General features: G+C 34.5%; 1 protein-coding gene across 8 annotated transcripts in view; it reads left to right on the plus strand.

Moving 5' to 3' along the window:
* Tasor (transcription activation suppressor) overlaps positions 1–14,807 on the plus strand; it is a 48,379-nt gene that overhangs the window by 25,269 nt on the left and 8,303 nt on the right. For 2 of the 8 annotated variants that reach the window (XM_051176748.1, XM_051176753.1), the window contains exons 12-18: positions 398–470; positions 568–639; positions 1,566–2,267; positions 4,216–4,583; positions 6,283–6,427; positions 7,582–7,641; positions 11,506–12,425. In XM_051176748.1, coding sequence (XP_051032705.1) covers positions 398–470; positions 568–639; positions 1,566–2,267; positions 4,216–4,583; positions 6,283–6,427; positions 7,582–7,641; positions 11,506–12,425 — 2,340 coding nt within the window. The remainder of the gene's footprint in view (positions 1–397; positions 471–567; positions 640–1,565; positions 2,268–4,215; positions 4,584–6,282; positions 6,428–7,581; positions 7,642–11,505; positions 12,426–14,807) is intronic. The other 6 variants (XM_051176751.1, XM_051176755.1, XM_051176750.1 and 3 more) reach the window with 3 other exon arrangements.

Below are 14,807 nucleotides of genomic sequence, written 5' to 3' on the forward strand. Positions count from 1 at the left end.
ATTAGATTCTGGCAACATTTCATTGAAAATTATCTTGAATTTTCATAGTCATTTTAAAGCGTGCTTTGTACACAGTGTTCAGCATGCTGCCTGGCAATTAATATCTTTTGCATTGATAAGCAATACTAGAAATCTATATATTTTAGCATCAATTTATTTTCACAGCTAATTATTATTTCAAGAACACTCGGTATATTCTAAATATAAATTTTACTTGATTGGGATCTTAATAGTTTGGTTTAAATGTTATTTTGTTATACTGTAGTAAAGAATTTTAACCTAATTTGGCAGCATTATTTTCTTTAAAAAAATAAAAAGTTTATACTTAGTAGAAAGTGTTGTCTTTAAAGTAGTGGTAATAATATGGGATGCGCCCTTCTTTCTCCCCAATCTGCAGGTTCTAGTTAAACCTTTAGGAGACCGAGGATACCTTTTTCTTCTCTCTCCTCACCAGATGACTTCTCCATATGGTAGGCAATCTGGCTTTCATTTTTACAATTTAAAAAACTAGTTACAATTGCTTGCTAATGAATTTGTTTTTTTTTTTTTTCTTTCTTTTTGCTTTAGAACATCAGACAGTCAAATCTCGAATCCTACATGCTTTGTTTCTGTTTCAAGAACCTAGATGTCTAATTATCAGTAAGTTTTTTTTTAAATGTTGAAGTATAATTGCTAGTAGATATATTATTGAAATTTTTTCTATTTTTTCTACACCTTATTTTTTTTAAATATTGGGATTAATATGTGATATTAGCAGTGTAAAACATGACTTTGATGTGTTCCCCCCTCCCTGTTTTTGTGTTACTCCTGGCTTTGAAGTTTTTTTTTTTTTTCTTGACTGTGAAACTTTTTTTTTCCTTTTTTTATGTTCAGTGCTTTTATTAATGAAGTTTTATTATAATTGTTTCAGTGCCACAGCTTAGTAAGAGTTTTATGTGACATTTTTCTTATCATTTTTGCTTTCATGTTTTAGTGATTTTAAAGTGTCATATGCCATATTAAACATTAGACTATTCATAGTTAATGAGAACTTGGAATATTTATGTTAGAGAAGATTTTGCTGTTTGCCTTGTCTAACAACAAACTTGAATACTATATTAAGTAATTCCCAGGAATGGGCTTTTGGATTTTTTAGTTGTGGTTACTCAGTGCTTGGATATGTGCTTATGGGAATATGAGTTTGTATAAAGTTACTTTATAAGAAAAATGGACTGGCATTGTTGTCATTTGCAGGACTACTACGACTTAGAATCTCAAATCTTGCTTTTATCCTATTCCTTGCAGTTTGCTTGCCCTCAGTTGTGTTGACTCGGGGGCAGAAGAGAGTGAAATTGCTAGTGATGAGGCTTTTCCATTGAAATCTGTTTTCCCTTTTGATGTTTTTGGTTCCTGGCCCATTCTAAGTAGAAGCATGGGCTCATCAGTTAGTTGTGCTACATGTGTATCTGAAGCCAGACACTGGCTCAACATAAATGTTCAAATGTTGTTATACTTCAGTAGTATGAAGATTTATATCTGATCAATTTCTTTATTGCCACTGTGGTTTACTTTCTGTTTATTTGCAGCACAAAAAGGTGTAACGAATCCAATACCACAGGAGAAACATGAGAGCATATCAGATGTATTAAAAATAACTCAGTTTTTACAGTTTGCTTTGATTCAGTGTCGAAAAGAATTCAAAGATATAAACACTATAAATTTTCATTCTGTTGTTGAAAAGTACGTAAGTGAATTTTTTAAGCGAGGTTTTGGTTCAGGTAAGCGGGAATTTTTCATGTTTTCATATGATTCACGATTAGATGATAAAAAGTTCCTATACTCAGCACCAAGAAATAAATCTCATATTGATGACTGCTTACATACCTACATTTTTCAGCCAGAAATGTATCAGTTACCTGTTTTTAAATTAAAAGAGTTATTTGAAGAAAATCGAAAACGTCAACAATTTAGTCCACTTTCAGATTATGAAGGTCAAGAAGAAGAAATTAATGGTTCAAAAATGAAATTTGGAAAACGAAATAGCTCAAGGGGTGAAACTACTGAACCTTCACAACAGAAGTCATCTCATTCTTTAGATTATGATAAGGATAGAGTCAAAGAATTGATTAATTTAATACAGTGTACAAAAAAAAATGTGGGTGGGGACCCAGATACAGAAGACACTAGGAGCAAAAACGTCTTGAAGAGGAAACTTGAGGATCTACCTGAAAGTATGAGAAAGTTTGCCAAAACCAGCAGTTCATCTGATAATTACCATCTGTATGAAGGTAAAATAACACACTGCTTCTATGATAATAGCCAAAATACATAACCTTGGTTCTATTATTTCCCTTGTTATAGAGATCTTCAAGTTACTAAGCCAGAGAGCCAAACACAGAATGTCATGGATAGTAGTTTGGGTTGAGGTTTTATGTTTTTTCCCCCACCCCTATCTCTTTTGAATCAGGGTGTCACACTGGAGCTTAGGTGGCCTGGAATTCTTACCAGTCTTCTTCCTTCTTCAGCTTTCTGGAGAGTGCAGATAAGGTGTGAGCATGCCTACGTGGCTTGTTCAGGATTGGTTGACTTTTTAGAGTTTTTAATCTTATCCTTGAAAATTTTACCCTCACAGCAGATAAGTCACTGCAATGGCTTTACATTCTTGGCTGTTATTCACTCTCTAGCTTACTTTTTGCCAGTTCTAACATGTTTTTTTGCTTTTTTGCTTGTGGTCCTTTTCTTTCTCAACAAGCTGTGCTTCTCAAATGTATGTTAGGGTTCAGCTACCTTGCCACCACCAAAATGGATTCTGAAAATACAAGGATCTAGTTTGGTTTTGTATATTTCTTGATTCCTGAATTTCTTTCTGTATTACTATTGTCTTTCCAGGGTGGCAGACATAATAATCATTTGTTTCCTTTGAAGTATTTGGTTGGTCATGAACTTCCTGGGCCAGATACTGTGTCATTTGTGATAACCACAGGTCCTCAGACAGCTAAAGAATGAAAGAGTTGTCTCCTGTTTTTCTTGTTTAAGTTAATATGATACTCAACACTTTTAAAGATAGCTTGAACTTAGCTCCTATACTACATTTTGTTTTCACAATGAGAGATATTTGTTGGATTGTTTTTAGGCTGCTAATGAATGGACCCTTCTGAGCTTTAAAATGAAATTTCTTAGATTTATACTATTACTGTTGTGTTTCTTTGTTGTATCCTTTTCAGTTGATAGAAACGGAGGGACTATTATAGTGTGTTTAAGTATTGCTAGTAAGTTAAATACTCATACAGTGTTTTGACCTTTTTATACTGGCTAGTTCAGAAACGTGAATTGTGAGCTTTGGGCCTTTGTTTTGTGCTCAGAAATCTTGCTTGTCTTCTTTTCAAATTTGTCTTTGACTGGGTTGGACAGATTAATGTCCTTGCTGTTATTATATACTTTCATGCTCTGAATGAACCAAAAGTCTTGTTCATGCTAGATAAGCACTCACTCACTCAACTACACCTCCAACTCTTTACTTTTTGAAACAAGATTGGGTTTTAGTTTATTCCCTAGACCAGGCTAACCTCTTGCTGTCTTCTTGTCTTGGTTTCCCAAGTATCTAGGATAGGGATGTGCCTCCAGAACTTCCTGGAACCTTTACTTTTATTCTTGAATTATCCATTGAGGTAGTCATTACACATATTTAAATTAGGTTTAAACTAATTAAACTTAAGTAAAACTACATTTCATCAGCCATATAGTTGTATTAGAGCATGTTGATAGGAACATTTCAGTCATTGCAGAAAATTCTATTTGACAGTGCTGTTGTCTGGTATCTTTCTAGGCTTTTTCTTTACTTGACTTAGGTATCTCTTTACTTTCAGTGTCTATGTCTCATCTCTTTTGTGGTTTTTAAATTTCCTCGATTCATTTCTATATCCGTTCTGTATTATCTTGTTAATTTAAGACCAGTTTCATCTTCAGTATTTGGCTTTTCAAGGCTTTGTATTCAGACTAGTCTGGCCATGCTTATTGCTCTTTCATATGTTCTTCTAATTTTTAGAAACAGTTATAGTAAAGGACACACATTAGCAAAATCTGAGCCTAAAATATTTTAGTCCTAACCCATAAATGCCTTACAAGAGACTTTTAAGTTATATTTTATTTTTAAAATATATTGGTTTTTTAATTCTGTCATATAAATGAATATACTGTTAAAATACAAGAGGTGGCTTTTTTTTTTTTTCCTCTCAGAATCTCCACAGTCCATTGGCTTACTTGGACATGAACCTAACTTGAGACTACAGCAGGAAGAGTCATGTAACATTGGAGACATCCATAATCTTTATAATTGGTTGTCAGAAAAGCTAGCAAAAGCACGGCACTCAGATGCATTCCTGACAGATACAGTCAACAAGGCCTTAGGATTGAGTAGCAGTGGTACCTGTGAAGAGCTAAGACAAAAATGTGAATATGAGTTGAATCCTGCTTTAGATAAGAAAGACTGTGAGCAGCCTGCTTGTACAAAAATTGAAAATGTTCATTTTAAGAGTGCTCAGAGCCCACTGCCAGAAGTTGATGTGGCATCTGTAAAGTTCCCTACTCTTCTTTCTACAAATGAGGTAGGCATGGACCATAAGCTACATTTGAAAGACAAACATTACTTTCTGGTTATCTGTGTTTGGTTTTGTGTTTGTTGAAGAAAGAGTGTAGGGGGTGACTTTTCCTTTCAGAAAGAACTAAGACATACTCCTAAATAAAAGTGTCTTGGAGGGTGATTCTTAGCTTTCCTTGTTGAAAAATATAAATACTGAAGTAATTATTTTCTATATGCTTATATGCTTTATATATAATTTAAAGTTTATCTAGTATGATAAAAAACTAGGGCTAGATAGTTTGTCAGATTTGCATAGCAGGAGTTAATTTCATATTGTTTAATAATGAAGTGAATCCTACAAACAGTGGTTGCTTTCTGCTATAATGATACCAAAGTAAGGCAGATGAAGCAGCTGAACTTAGTAATATTGTATTGCCAATTGTTTTATATTGTACAAATACAAATGAGTAGCCGTTGGGATTGTCTGTCTCTGAGGTGCTTCTCAGTGTTGCCTATTAAGGAATCCAGTTTGTTTGTGTATGGTTTGTGCTTAATAGACAGTGACTTTCTATGTTAGTCCATACTTTTCTAAAGAGTAGCTAAATCATTGAGGGCAATATCAAGATGGCATCATATTCTTAAGGGCTTATAACTGATTTGTTGTTCTGTCTTTGAGTAAAAGTCATATATGCATGTATCAGCCTTTGTTTACGTAGTTTTGGGATATTTATTTTAGGAAGAAGGTGGTAGGAGGTTTATGTGGTAGGCATTGAGATATTAACCTGTATGATTAATGTTTCTCAATACATTTAACAAGAGTATGGGCTAAACATGGCCTGTTTCCTGTTTTTATAATTTATAAATTTATTCCTATTCATTTAGGTATTGCCTGTTATTATTGTTAATTTACAATTACAGAGTTGAATACCTATAAAATTTACTAGTCACTTCTTTAAATCAACACCAGTTTTGCATTTGTGCTATGTGTTAAATGTTTTTAAAGCTTTATTTTATCCATGTGTCTGCATGCTTTTGTATGCAGCACATATATCTGTGCCCTCTGAGAGTAGTAGAGGTGCCAGATCTCTTGAGAGAATTGGAGTTAAGTAACATGTTTATTAGCTGCTATGTGGGGGTGCCAGGAATTGAACCCTTGTCCTCTGCAAGAGTAGTTGGTGGTCTTTATTTGTTGAGTGTTCTTTATATCTTTATTGAAATCCTTTTTTTTTTTTTTTTTTTTTTTTTTTGTTTGTGTACATGTGAAGGTCAGGATAACTTGAAAGTTTTTTTTTTTTTCTCATCTTTATCTTGTGGATTCTTAAGAGAGCTACCTCAGGTCATCAGGGTTGGTGGCAAGTGACTTTCCCCACTGAGTTATCTTGCCAGTCCTCCAGTCCTCAGATAACCTTTTAGGACAATTTATATTGTTTATTTATTGGGGCAAGAGTGTATGTTTGTTTATGACAGGGTTTCACTCTGAACCTGTGGCTGGCCTGTATAAATCTGGTTGGCCCCAAACTTTTGATCTTCCTGCCTCTGCCTCCTGAACCTGACCTTGGCAAAATATATTTTAAATTTAAAGCTAGAGTGTTATGATTTTACCATGTTGGTTTTATTTATTTCTAATGTTTGGACTGAAGATTGTGATTTGCCGTGAGAAAATAGTATAGACTTGACATTAAATTTAAAAGGGAAGCTATTAAATGTATATACTTTATTTTTAGGATTCAAACTTACTTAATGTCAATAATTTTGAAGAGTGCAGTCTGTGTCCCACTGTTTCCATTGAGCATGGATTCCTTAGACAACATGCTAAGTCAAATGATGAAGAGGAGACAGAGATACATTGGAAATTGATTCCAATTACAGGTAAGGACTGGTATTCTAGCCATATGCTGCTTTTTACTTAGGGACCAGTTTCCTGAAGAGTTTCATCTTCTCTAGTTTCCTGTCATGAGATGCCTATCTTACTTGGCTCTGCTATGAATTTCCATTTTTAGCAATACATTATTTATCACTATTACTATTATTGATTGACATCAGCAAGTATCTTCACAAGGGCATATTAATATAGGGACTTAGGACATAGTCACTCTTCTTGTGGAGTTCTAGCATGCATATTATTGAAAACTGTTGATAGAAACTGAACTTGGAGAAGCAAGTGTTGGAGTGAAATGATGCTTTTTGGGTACCCATTACTTTTCAACTTACTAATCTAAACTTTACTACACAAACTGTCTGTCATCTAGCAATTGTTGTGTTGAGGCTCATCTGTATGAAGGAAATTTGATTTCCTTCTGGTTCATTCTGGAGCTCAGTCTGAAATGACTAAATGCACATATTTAATGGAAACATACTGAATCACTGGCATTTGACAGTTGTTTAAAGATTGTCATTTGTAATATTCTCACTTGTCCATGCACACACTGCGTGCTCTTAATATTCAAGTTCGTATTCATCTTTGTTAGCTAAATATGTTTGGAATTGTTTTCTGGGCACAGCTTTTCCATTTCTATACCTTTATATTTAGCCTTTGGAAAGAAATTGAAGAATGACTTTTGCTGAAAAATAGACCGCCTTGTGACCTACAATCTGTGAGACCTGTAGGGATTCTGAGAAGAATTTCCAAAACTTGATGAGTTTCTATGGGCTTCTACACTCTTCTCTACTTCATTTATACCTTTCTTGAGGAGGAGGCAAGAGACCCTAGTCCTGATTGATGATAGAGAACTTTTATGAAATGGAGACATAGTGAAACTTTGAAATAAAATAGAAAAGTAGTGTATTAGGTGATTATCCTAATCTTCATTTAAAAACCTTCATAATTGCTGTTGAGTCATTTAAAGTAGTAATATAGGTATTGTTTTCCATCACCTGAAAGGAAAGGGAAACAACTTCCCATTTCCAAACGACCTTTCAAGAATGTTTAGGAAAAGATGGAATGGTCCTTTGTTAGTATTTGTCTGAAAGGCATCACTGCCATCTAAAGAGAAGTCTACAAATCTAATGGCTGCTTTCCTCAGGAGGGAGTGCACGAAGCCCAGAAGACCAGCTTGGGAAACATGGTGAGAAACAGACACCAGGTGAGAAGGCTCACTTTGCTTTTCTTCCCAATGTTCCCATCTGCAGAACTGCATTCTGGTTCTTCATCAACAGGGCATGGATTTACTTTGTGCTCCAGAGAAATTTAGACAGTGTCTTTTTTTACTAAACTATTTTAAAAATTAATTGTATCAGATATTCTTGTTACAAATGTAATCTGTGTTTTTGTCTATCTTTGGTGAGGTGATTTAGGAATATGAAAGTGTTTTCTTAATGTGTTTCAGATATTCTATAAGAACTAGTCTTTACTTTAAAATGCAACAAGATAACTATTTTTTCCCCTTTTTATACTGTTCATAATCTTGAAAAAATTTTTTGGTCAACCTTTTTAAGTACAAGGCTAACTTCTCAGATAGTTTAGGAGATTGAAAAACTATTTCCAAAAACAAAAATCCTACTGATGAGTTAATTGCAGGGGGTGCCCAGAAGATAGTTTCCTTTGCCTGACTGAGCTCAGATTCAGCTTCTCTGTTGGCATTATTTTCTTTCCTGAATTTTATAGTGATCTTTTTTTATTTTTCTATTTGTTTTAATACCTTACTCTTTAAGAAATCTTGTGGGTCTTTTTTTGTTTTTTAATTTAGGAGGAAAGATAGATGACTTAGTATTCGTGGAGAAGTCTGAAGGTTTCTTAATTTAGAAGGAAAGCTAAATAGCTTTCTTAGTAAATCTTTCTTAGTAAATTAACCCTTTTCATAATTTTCTTCAGTATGATCTTTATCTTAGGAATGATGATTTATTTTTTAAAAATACATGATGTAAGGAAGTACACAAGTGTTAGTGTACAGCTCAGTAATATTTACATAAGTATAATCTGTGTGACTACTACCTAAGTCAAAATGTCGAACAGTCCCAGCACCGAGCTTTTACTGGGCCATGATCTCTCCATTCACAGTAGGTAGCCAGGAATCTCACTTTCTTTACAATATTTCTAATATTGTCTCCATAAATTGAATTGAGTTCACTCATGCCTGTTTGTGTGGCTCTTTGATTTCAACTTTATATCAAGTTTTCATCTATCTTGTGTATTGTCATTAATTCTTTCTAGGAGACACTGTTGATCTTGTTTGAACTTCATAATGTTCCATAGATATACACCTTTCTCTTCTTCAGATCCTGTAGTCATATTTTATAATTGAAAGTTAGATCTAAATGACATTATTGTCTGAGAAATAATGCATTTTCTTCACATGTTAAAAGTCAAATGACTGCTACTTTGTCAACAATCAGTAAACATGTATTATAATGACACATCTCTTAAATCCTTTATTGATAAATGTGTTTTTTTTTTAAAAAGTAGTGATCTTAAAGTAATAGAATAATTTGTACAAAATAAAATTATGTATGTTTATTCACAATTTAAAGAGGGTTATTTGGCTTATAAGTGTCATGTGTAGGTGTGTATTAGGATGAGAAGTGTGTGTAGATGTGAATAAGTATACATGGAGGTCATAGGAGAACATTGGTTTCTTCCTCTTTATTGCTTTTGCGGGGTGGTCTTCAATGAAACAGAAGCTTGCCCTTTCAGGTGGGCTGTTTTACACATCAAACTCCTGAGGTCTACCTCTCTCATCCCCACAATGTTACAGGCATGTGCATACAAGCCTGACTTTACATATGTTCTGGAGATCTGAACTCTGATCCTAATGTTTGCATAGCAAATGCTTTTACCCACTGACCAGCTCTAGATTTTTCTTTGTTTGAGACAGTGTTTCTCTGTGTAGCACAGGTTGTCCTGGAACTTAACTTGCTATGTCTCAAACTCAGAGATTTGCTTGCCTCTACCTACCAAGGGCTGGTATTAAAGGTGTATGCCCCTGTCCCCACCTTGCCCCTAGAAATTTTAATAGGGAAAACTCTGCATGGAATTTAAGTTGCATTTAAATTTTTAAAATAAACTGTTTAAAAACCCATATCCTGGGGTGATGAGGGGAGGAAGGAAAAAAAAAAAAAACCCATATCCTAAAGTCTGCCCCTGTCTCCCCTGTGGTGCCTCAAATCTAGCTCTTTTATTTCATGCATTTGTTAAAGACACCTATATGTCATAAAATAAATGTTGAAGACTACCTATATTTTTTAAACTCTTAATTTTAATCAAAATAGTTGATCTCAATTTATCCAGTACTCAGGAAGCTGAGGCAGTAAGATTTATGAATTCAAAGCCACCCTGACTCTGTCTCATATAAACAAAATAGAATGAGGGGCATTTAAAAAGCATGAAAAAAGTATTAAGTATGTTTACTTTGCTCTCAGTAGGTTAGTCACTGTTACCAATTTCTAAATACCAATTTTATATACTTTATATCATTTAAACTACATTTTAAATGTTGTAAATTTAAAGGTAGAACACTCAGTATTCCTGAGTCTTACAGAACTTGTACATTTCATACAGTTTTAAATTGTCGACAAATTGGGTATTTTGCTTTGACTTTTGTGCCTATTGTTTGTTCTTACTGTATAAGTGTCTTTACAGTAACTGAATGAAGTATTCATGACAATGAAAAACTGAGTATGGTGAAAATAAAAATGGAGTTTTGTGTAGAAAGAATGTGCAGCTACATCGGAACACAAACTTGAATGTAAATTCACTGTAGTACTTAAAGTGAAAATTTATAAATAGATTTCCTGATTTAGAGTCACCATTGTCTGTACTATAGGAGTGATGTGTTAGGGAATGGTGTTGGCTAAGACTTAAGGAAAATTTCTAAGTTTCAAAGCCTTAAAATTGTGTGATAGTTTTTTCTTTCTTTTTTTTAAAGAATCTTGACTTTATTTCTCTAAAATATATTACTATAAATTAAAGTTAGTTACATTTTCCTCTTATATTTAAAAATAGGGTGCAAACAACAGTGTGATCTTAGAGATTGAACCAGTTTTTTATAAGTCAAAGATTGTAGTCCCATCCCATTAGCACTGGATTACACAAAATACATAGTTTTGAATTACATGAATAAGAAAAAAATTCCTCATTTCCTTTTGGAATTATTTACAAATTAAATGGAAATACTAGGAGAGTGTTGTCAAAAGTACCACTCATTACAGCTATGAAATGGTTTTTTTTTTTTTTTTTTTTGAGACTTTCTTTCCTGACAGAATGAATCTGTTACGTTGTAGGCAGTTCCTTAATCAATCTATATGTGAAAGTCAGCCTAAAAATAGGTACAATTAAATTTTTAAGGTCTTAAATACTACAGTATTTTTATTGGGCCTTCCACTTGCCTTATATTTCATTATTAAACTAATGTGTTGTTATCGTTACTTGGCCATGGAATCCAGTATTACAACAGTCTGTTAGCATCAGATGTATAGAATGGTAGGAAAGGAAAAACAGGAAGGCACTTAACATGTTTATGCCAAAGAGGCATTTTTTTGGGGAGGGGGGGGTGTTGAGACAGGTTTCTCTGTAGCTTTGGAGCCTCTCCTGGAACTTGCTCTGAAGACCAGGCTGGCTTTGAACTCACAGAGATCTGCCTGCCTCTGCCTTCCAAGTGCTGGGAATAAAGGTGTAAGCCACTGACACCTGGCTAAGAGGCACTTTATTTTTGTTTTTAAATAAATACTTTTTCTAAAGAGGTGTGTTTGAACACATAGAAAGAAAGCAAAGAAACTGTTCAGTGTTACTACTCTGTCTACTGAAATCCATAGCCTAGCTGATAGGGTTCACCACAGTTTTGTTTTTTTTTTTTTTTTTTTTTTTTTTTTTTTTTTGAGGTTTTTAATTTACTTTGCAGTGTATATATTTACATGTGTACCTGAGCCGGTGTATTTTGAATGAGTTTTTGTTTGTTGTCTTTTATTGTTACTCATTTGGATTGCTCTTATAATAATAAACTCTTCTTGTATAGGAATGAAATCACCAGGAGAACAACTGGTGTGTCTACCACCACCGGAGGCCTTCCCTAACGACCCTCGGGTAGTAAATAGAGAAAGAAGTTCTGATTACCAGTTCCCATCCTCTCCGTTCACAGACACTGTAAAGGGCACCACTGAGGAGGACCTGTTGACAGGTCAGGTGATGGCAGTGGAGGAGCAGTGTGTGCCAGCAGCAGAGTCTCCTACAGTGAGCGAAACTACAGAGAGCACAGTTTTAGGAGAGTTCCACCTCTTTTCTAGAAAGATTGAAGAGATTTTAAAGCAAAAGAATGTTTCATATGTTAGTACAATTTCCACACCTATCTTTTCAGCACAAGAGAAGATGAATCGCCTTTCTGAGTTCATATATTCTAAGACTTCAAAAGCTGGCATACAGGAATTTGTAGATGGTTTGCACGAAAAACTAAATACTATTATTATTAAAGCATCAGCTAAGGGTGGGAATTTGCCACCAGTAAGCCCTAATCATTCTCATACAACAGCATTGAATCCTCTGGGAAGTCATATTGTATCAATTTCCTCAAGTGACTTCAACAGTAAAGACCTTTTTGAGCCACTGTGTCCGGAACCTTTAAAAGATATCACTTCTAATGAACAGTATTCCTCTTCAGTTGAAGTAGAAATGAATCAGCTACACCACTGCAAGGAGTTATTGTTGACTTCTGATCACACTGTACCTGGTGATACTGCCCTGGAGTCAGTAGAAAAAGAAATAACAAAATCACCGAACAATATAAATATTTCTGCACAACCAGCCCTTTCAAATTTTATAAGCCAGTTAGAACCTGAAGTATTTAATAGTTTGGTTAAAATAATGAAAGATGTCCAGAAAAATACTGTGAAATTTTATATTCATGAAGAGGAGGAGAGTGTGCTTTGCAAAGAAATAAAGGTAACTATTGATAGTTATACTGCAATATAAACTCAGTGGTTTGAACTGTATATAATTGAATGTTAAAGATGGCCATAATATATTTTCAGAGTTTGGTAATTCATAACTGAATAAAATAGGAGTGTTTTGAGTTAAACATAGAACCTGTGATTTCAACATTGTAGATATACATACTCTTTAAAATTCAACAAAAAAGATTGTGACAAGGGCCTGCAGCTGCTGCTCAATTAGCATGTGTTAAGTCCTGAGTTTGACCCCATCCCCACCCATTGGGTAAGAAGAAGCCTGTCAATATACTGCAGATTTACTTGATTCTGAGATTAGATTAAAAACAAACAAACAAACAACAACAAAAAAAGTTTTTTTTCGAGGATACTTAAGTGCATGTAGGGAGTTCTAGGACAACTTGTAAGAGTCAGTTCTCATTATTACATGAGCCCTGGGTATCAGACTCAGGTAGTCAGGCTTGGCAGCAAGTACTTTTACCTGCTGAGTTACCTTGCTGGCCCTTGATTTAGAGATTTTTAAATAAGGCTTGCTTACTTGGTTTTTAATGAATGAGAAGGGAAAATACAGAGTTAATGTAGGTTCTGGTGTTCATCTCATGTGGTCTTTTATCAATCAAAGGGAAACAACTGTCCAGAAATGGCATAGTGATAAATTCATTTGTCATTTAATACCATGTCACATGTTTTAATAATCAAAAAATGTAATGGTCCTAAAAGACTCCCGAAGCTATAGAATACTATTTCAGGTATTTGATCTTGGGGTTTTGAAGTAACTGCTTGTTCCCATTTATGGAATTTATTGTGCCTGGAGTTTCTGTGTGTTTTGTTAGAGGAAGCAGAGGGACTATAAATGACTCAAAAACACTAAATAGTTCATTCAGAATATTTCTCTAAAAGATATCTTGTGTTAGCTTATTTGATGTGGTATCCCAAGTAGTAGATGAAGAGCATTGAAATTGTTTTAAAAGGATACAAGCACTTTTGTGCTTTTCTTATGTTTTCTTAGGAAGATGAAGAGAGACTTGGTTGTATTTTTGTTCTTTGTAATTGAACATAGAGCTTCTTAACTTTCCCCCAACTCTAGAAACACATTTCTAACAGAACTCTGGATATAGTTGCATGTTGGTGTACTACTAGGCAAGAGAGTTAAGTTGAACACGGTGTAATTCTGCCTTTTAAAAAATGGATTATTAAACACCCATGTGATATCTGTATTGAAGAGATAGGAAATACAATCCTCTGTGAATGGTATTTGAATTATAGCATGAATTGTTATTACACAGAGTGAGAAATTATCTCTTAAATCTTGCAGAAAATTAGGTTGGAACATTATTTTTTTGTTATTTTAAACAGGGTTTTACCATGTTGCCCTTGCTATCCTGAACTCATATATAAACCAAGGTGGCCTCAGGCTCAGAGATCTATCTGGCTCTGTTTTATGAGTGCTGTTCCTGGTTCTTTTAATCTTAGTGGAAATTAGGCTAAAACTTGGGCTAAAACTGGGCGTTGGTGATGCACGCCTTTAGTCCCAGCACTTGGGAGGTAGAGGCAAGTGGATCTCTGAGTTCAAAGCTAGCCTGGTCTACTGAGTGAGTTCCAGGACAGGCTTCAAAGCAATACAGAGAAACCCTGTCTTAAAAACAAAAAAAAAAAAAACAGGGTAAAAGGTTATTAGTAACAATTTAAACTATTAAATATTTGTGAAGTCAAACTGTTTTGTTATTATATAGTTAAGCAGTAGTATTCAGAATAGTTTGAAGTTTGAATTGAGAAATGTAAAATGAACACAGTCACCATCAGTCCTGTCAGATAATTTACCTTTTTATTAATAATCTAAAAGGTAGTTTGAGATCTTCCTAAAAATTTCAGAGCTAAAGGCAGAATCATTGTGGAAAATGCTGCCCACATTTGAGTATATGAAACGGTCCACTGGTCAAACCAGCAGGGTTTAGATTATGCTATCTGACCAGCTCTGCTAATAAGAGAAAAAAATCTCCTGTGATTTTGGAATGAAGAGTGTCATCTCAGGATCATGCAGTTTGCTTTAGGGCTCAAGTTTTGGCCAGCAAGCTCTTCAAGGGTTTGCTACCTGTGTCCTGTTAAAGGTAATGCTGCATTACCAACACAAAGAAAAGATGCTAGATGGTTGAGGTTGCTGTGTTTACAGATATATAATTGGAAGAAAGGGACGATATTGTTGTATAGATAACATTGTACAGAGGGCTGTGGGATTGTACAGCAGTAAGAACTAGTATTTAACAAGTTGACCCCCCCTAGACATTGTTGGGGAGTCCTTTTTGGCAATGCCAACTCACCAGATGTTGTTTGGGGAGCCCCACTTGGCAAAACTGGAAGGCTGGCTGTTCCTGTCTTT

The sequence above is a fragment of the Phodopus roborovskii genome, unplaced genomic scaffold, assembly GCF_943737965.1.
Source record: "Phodopus roborovskii unplaced genomic scaffold, PHOROB, whole genome shotgun sequence".
Classification (NCBI taxonomy): Eukaryota; Metazoa; Chordata; class Mammalia; order Rodentia; family Cricetidae; genus Phodopus; species Phodopus roborovskii.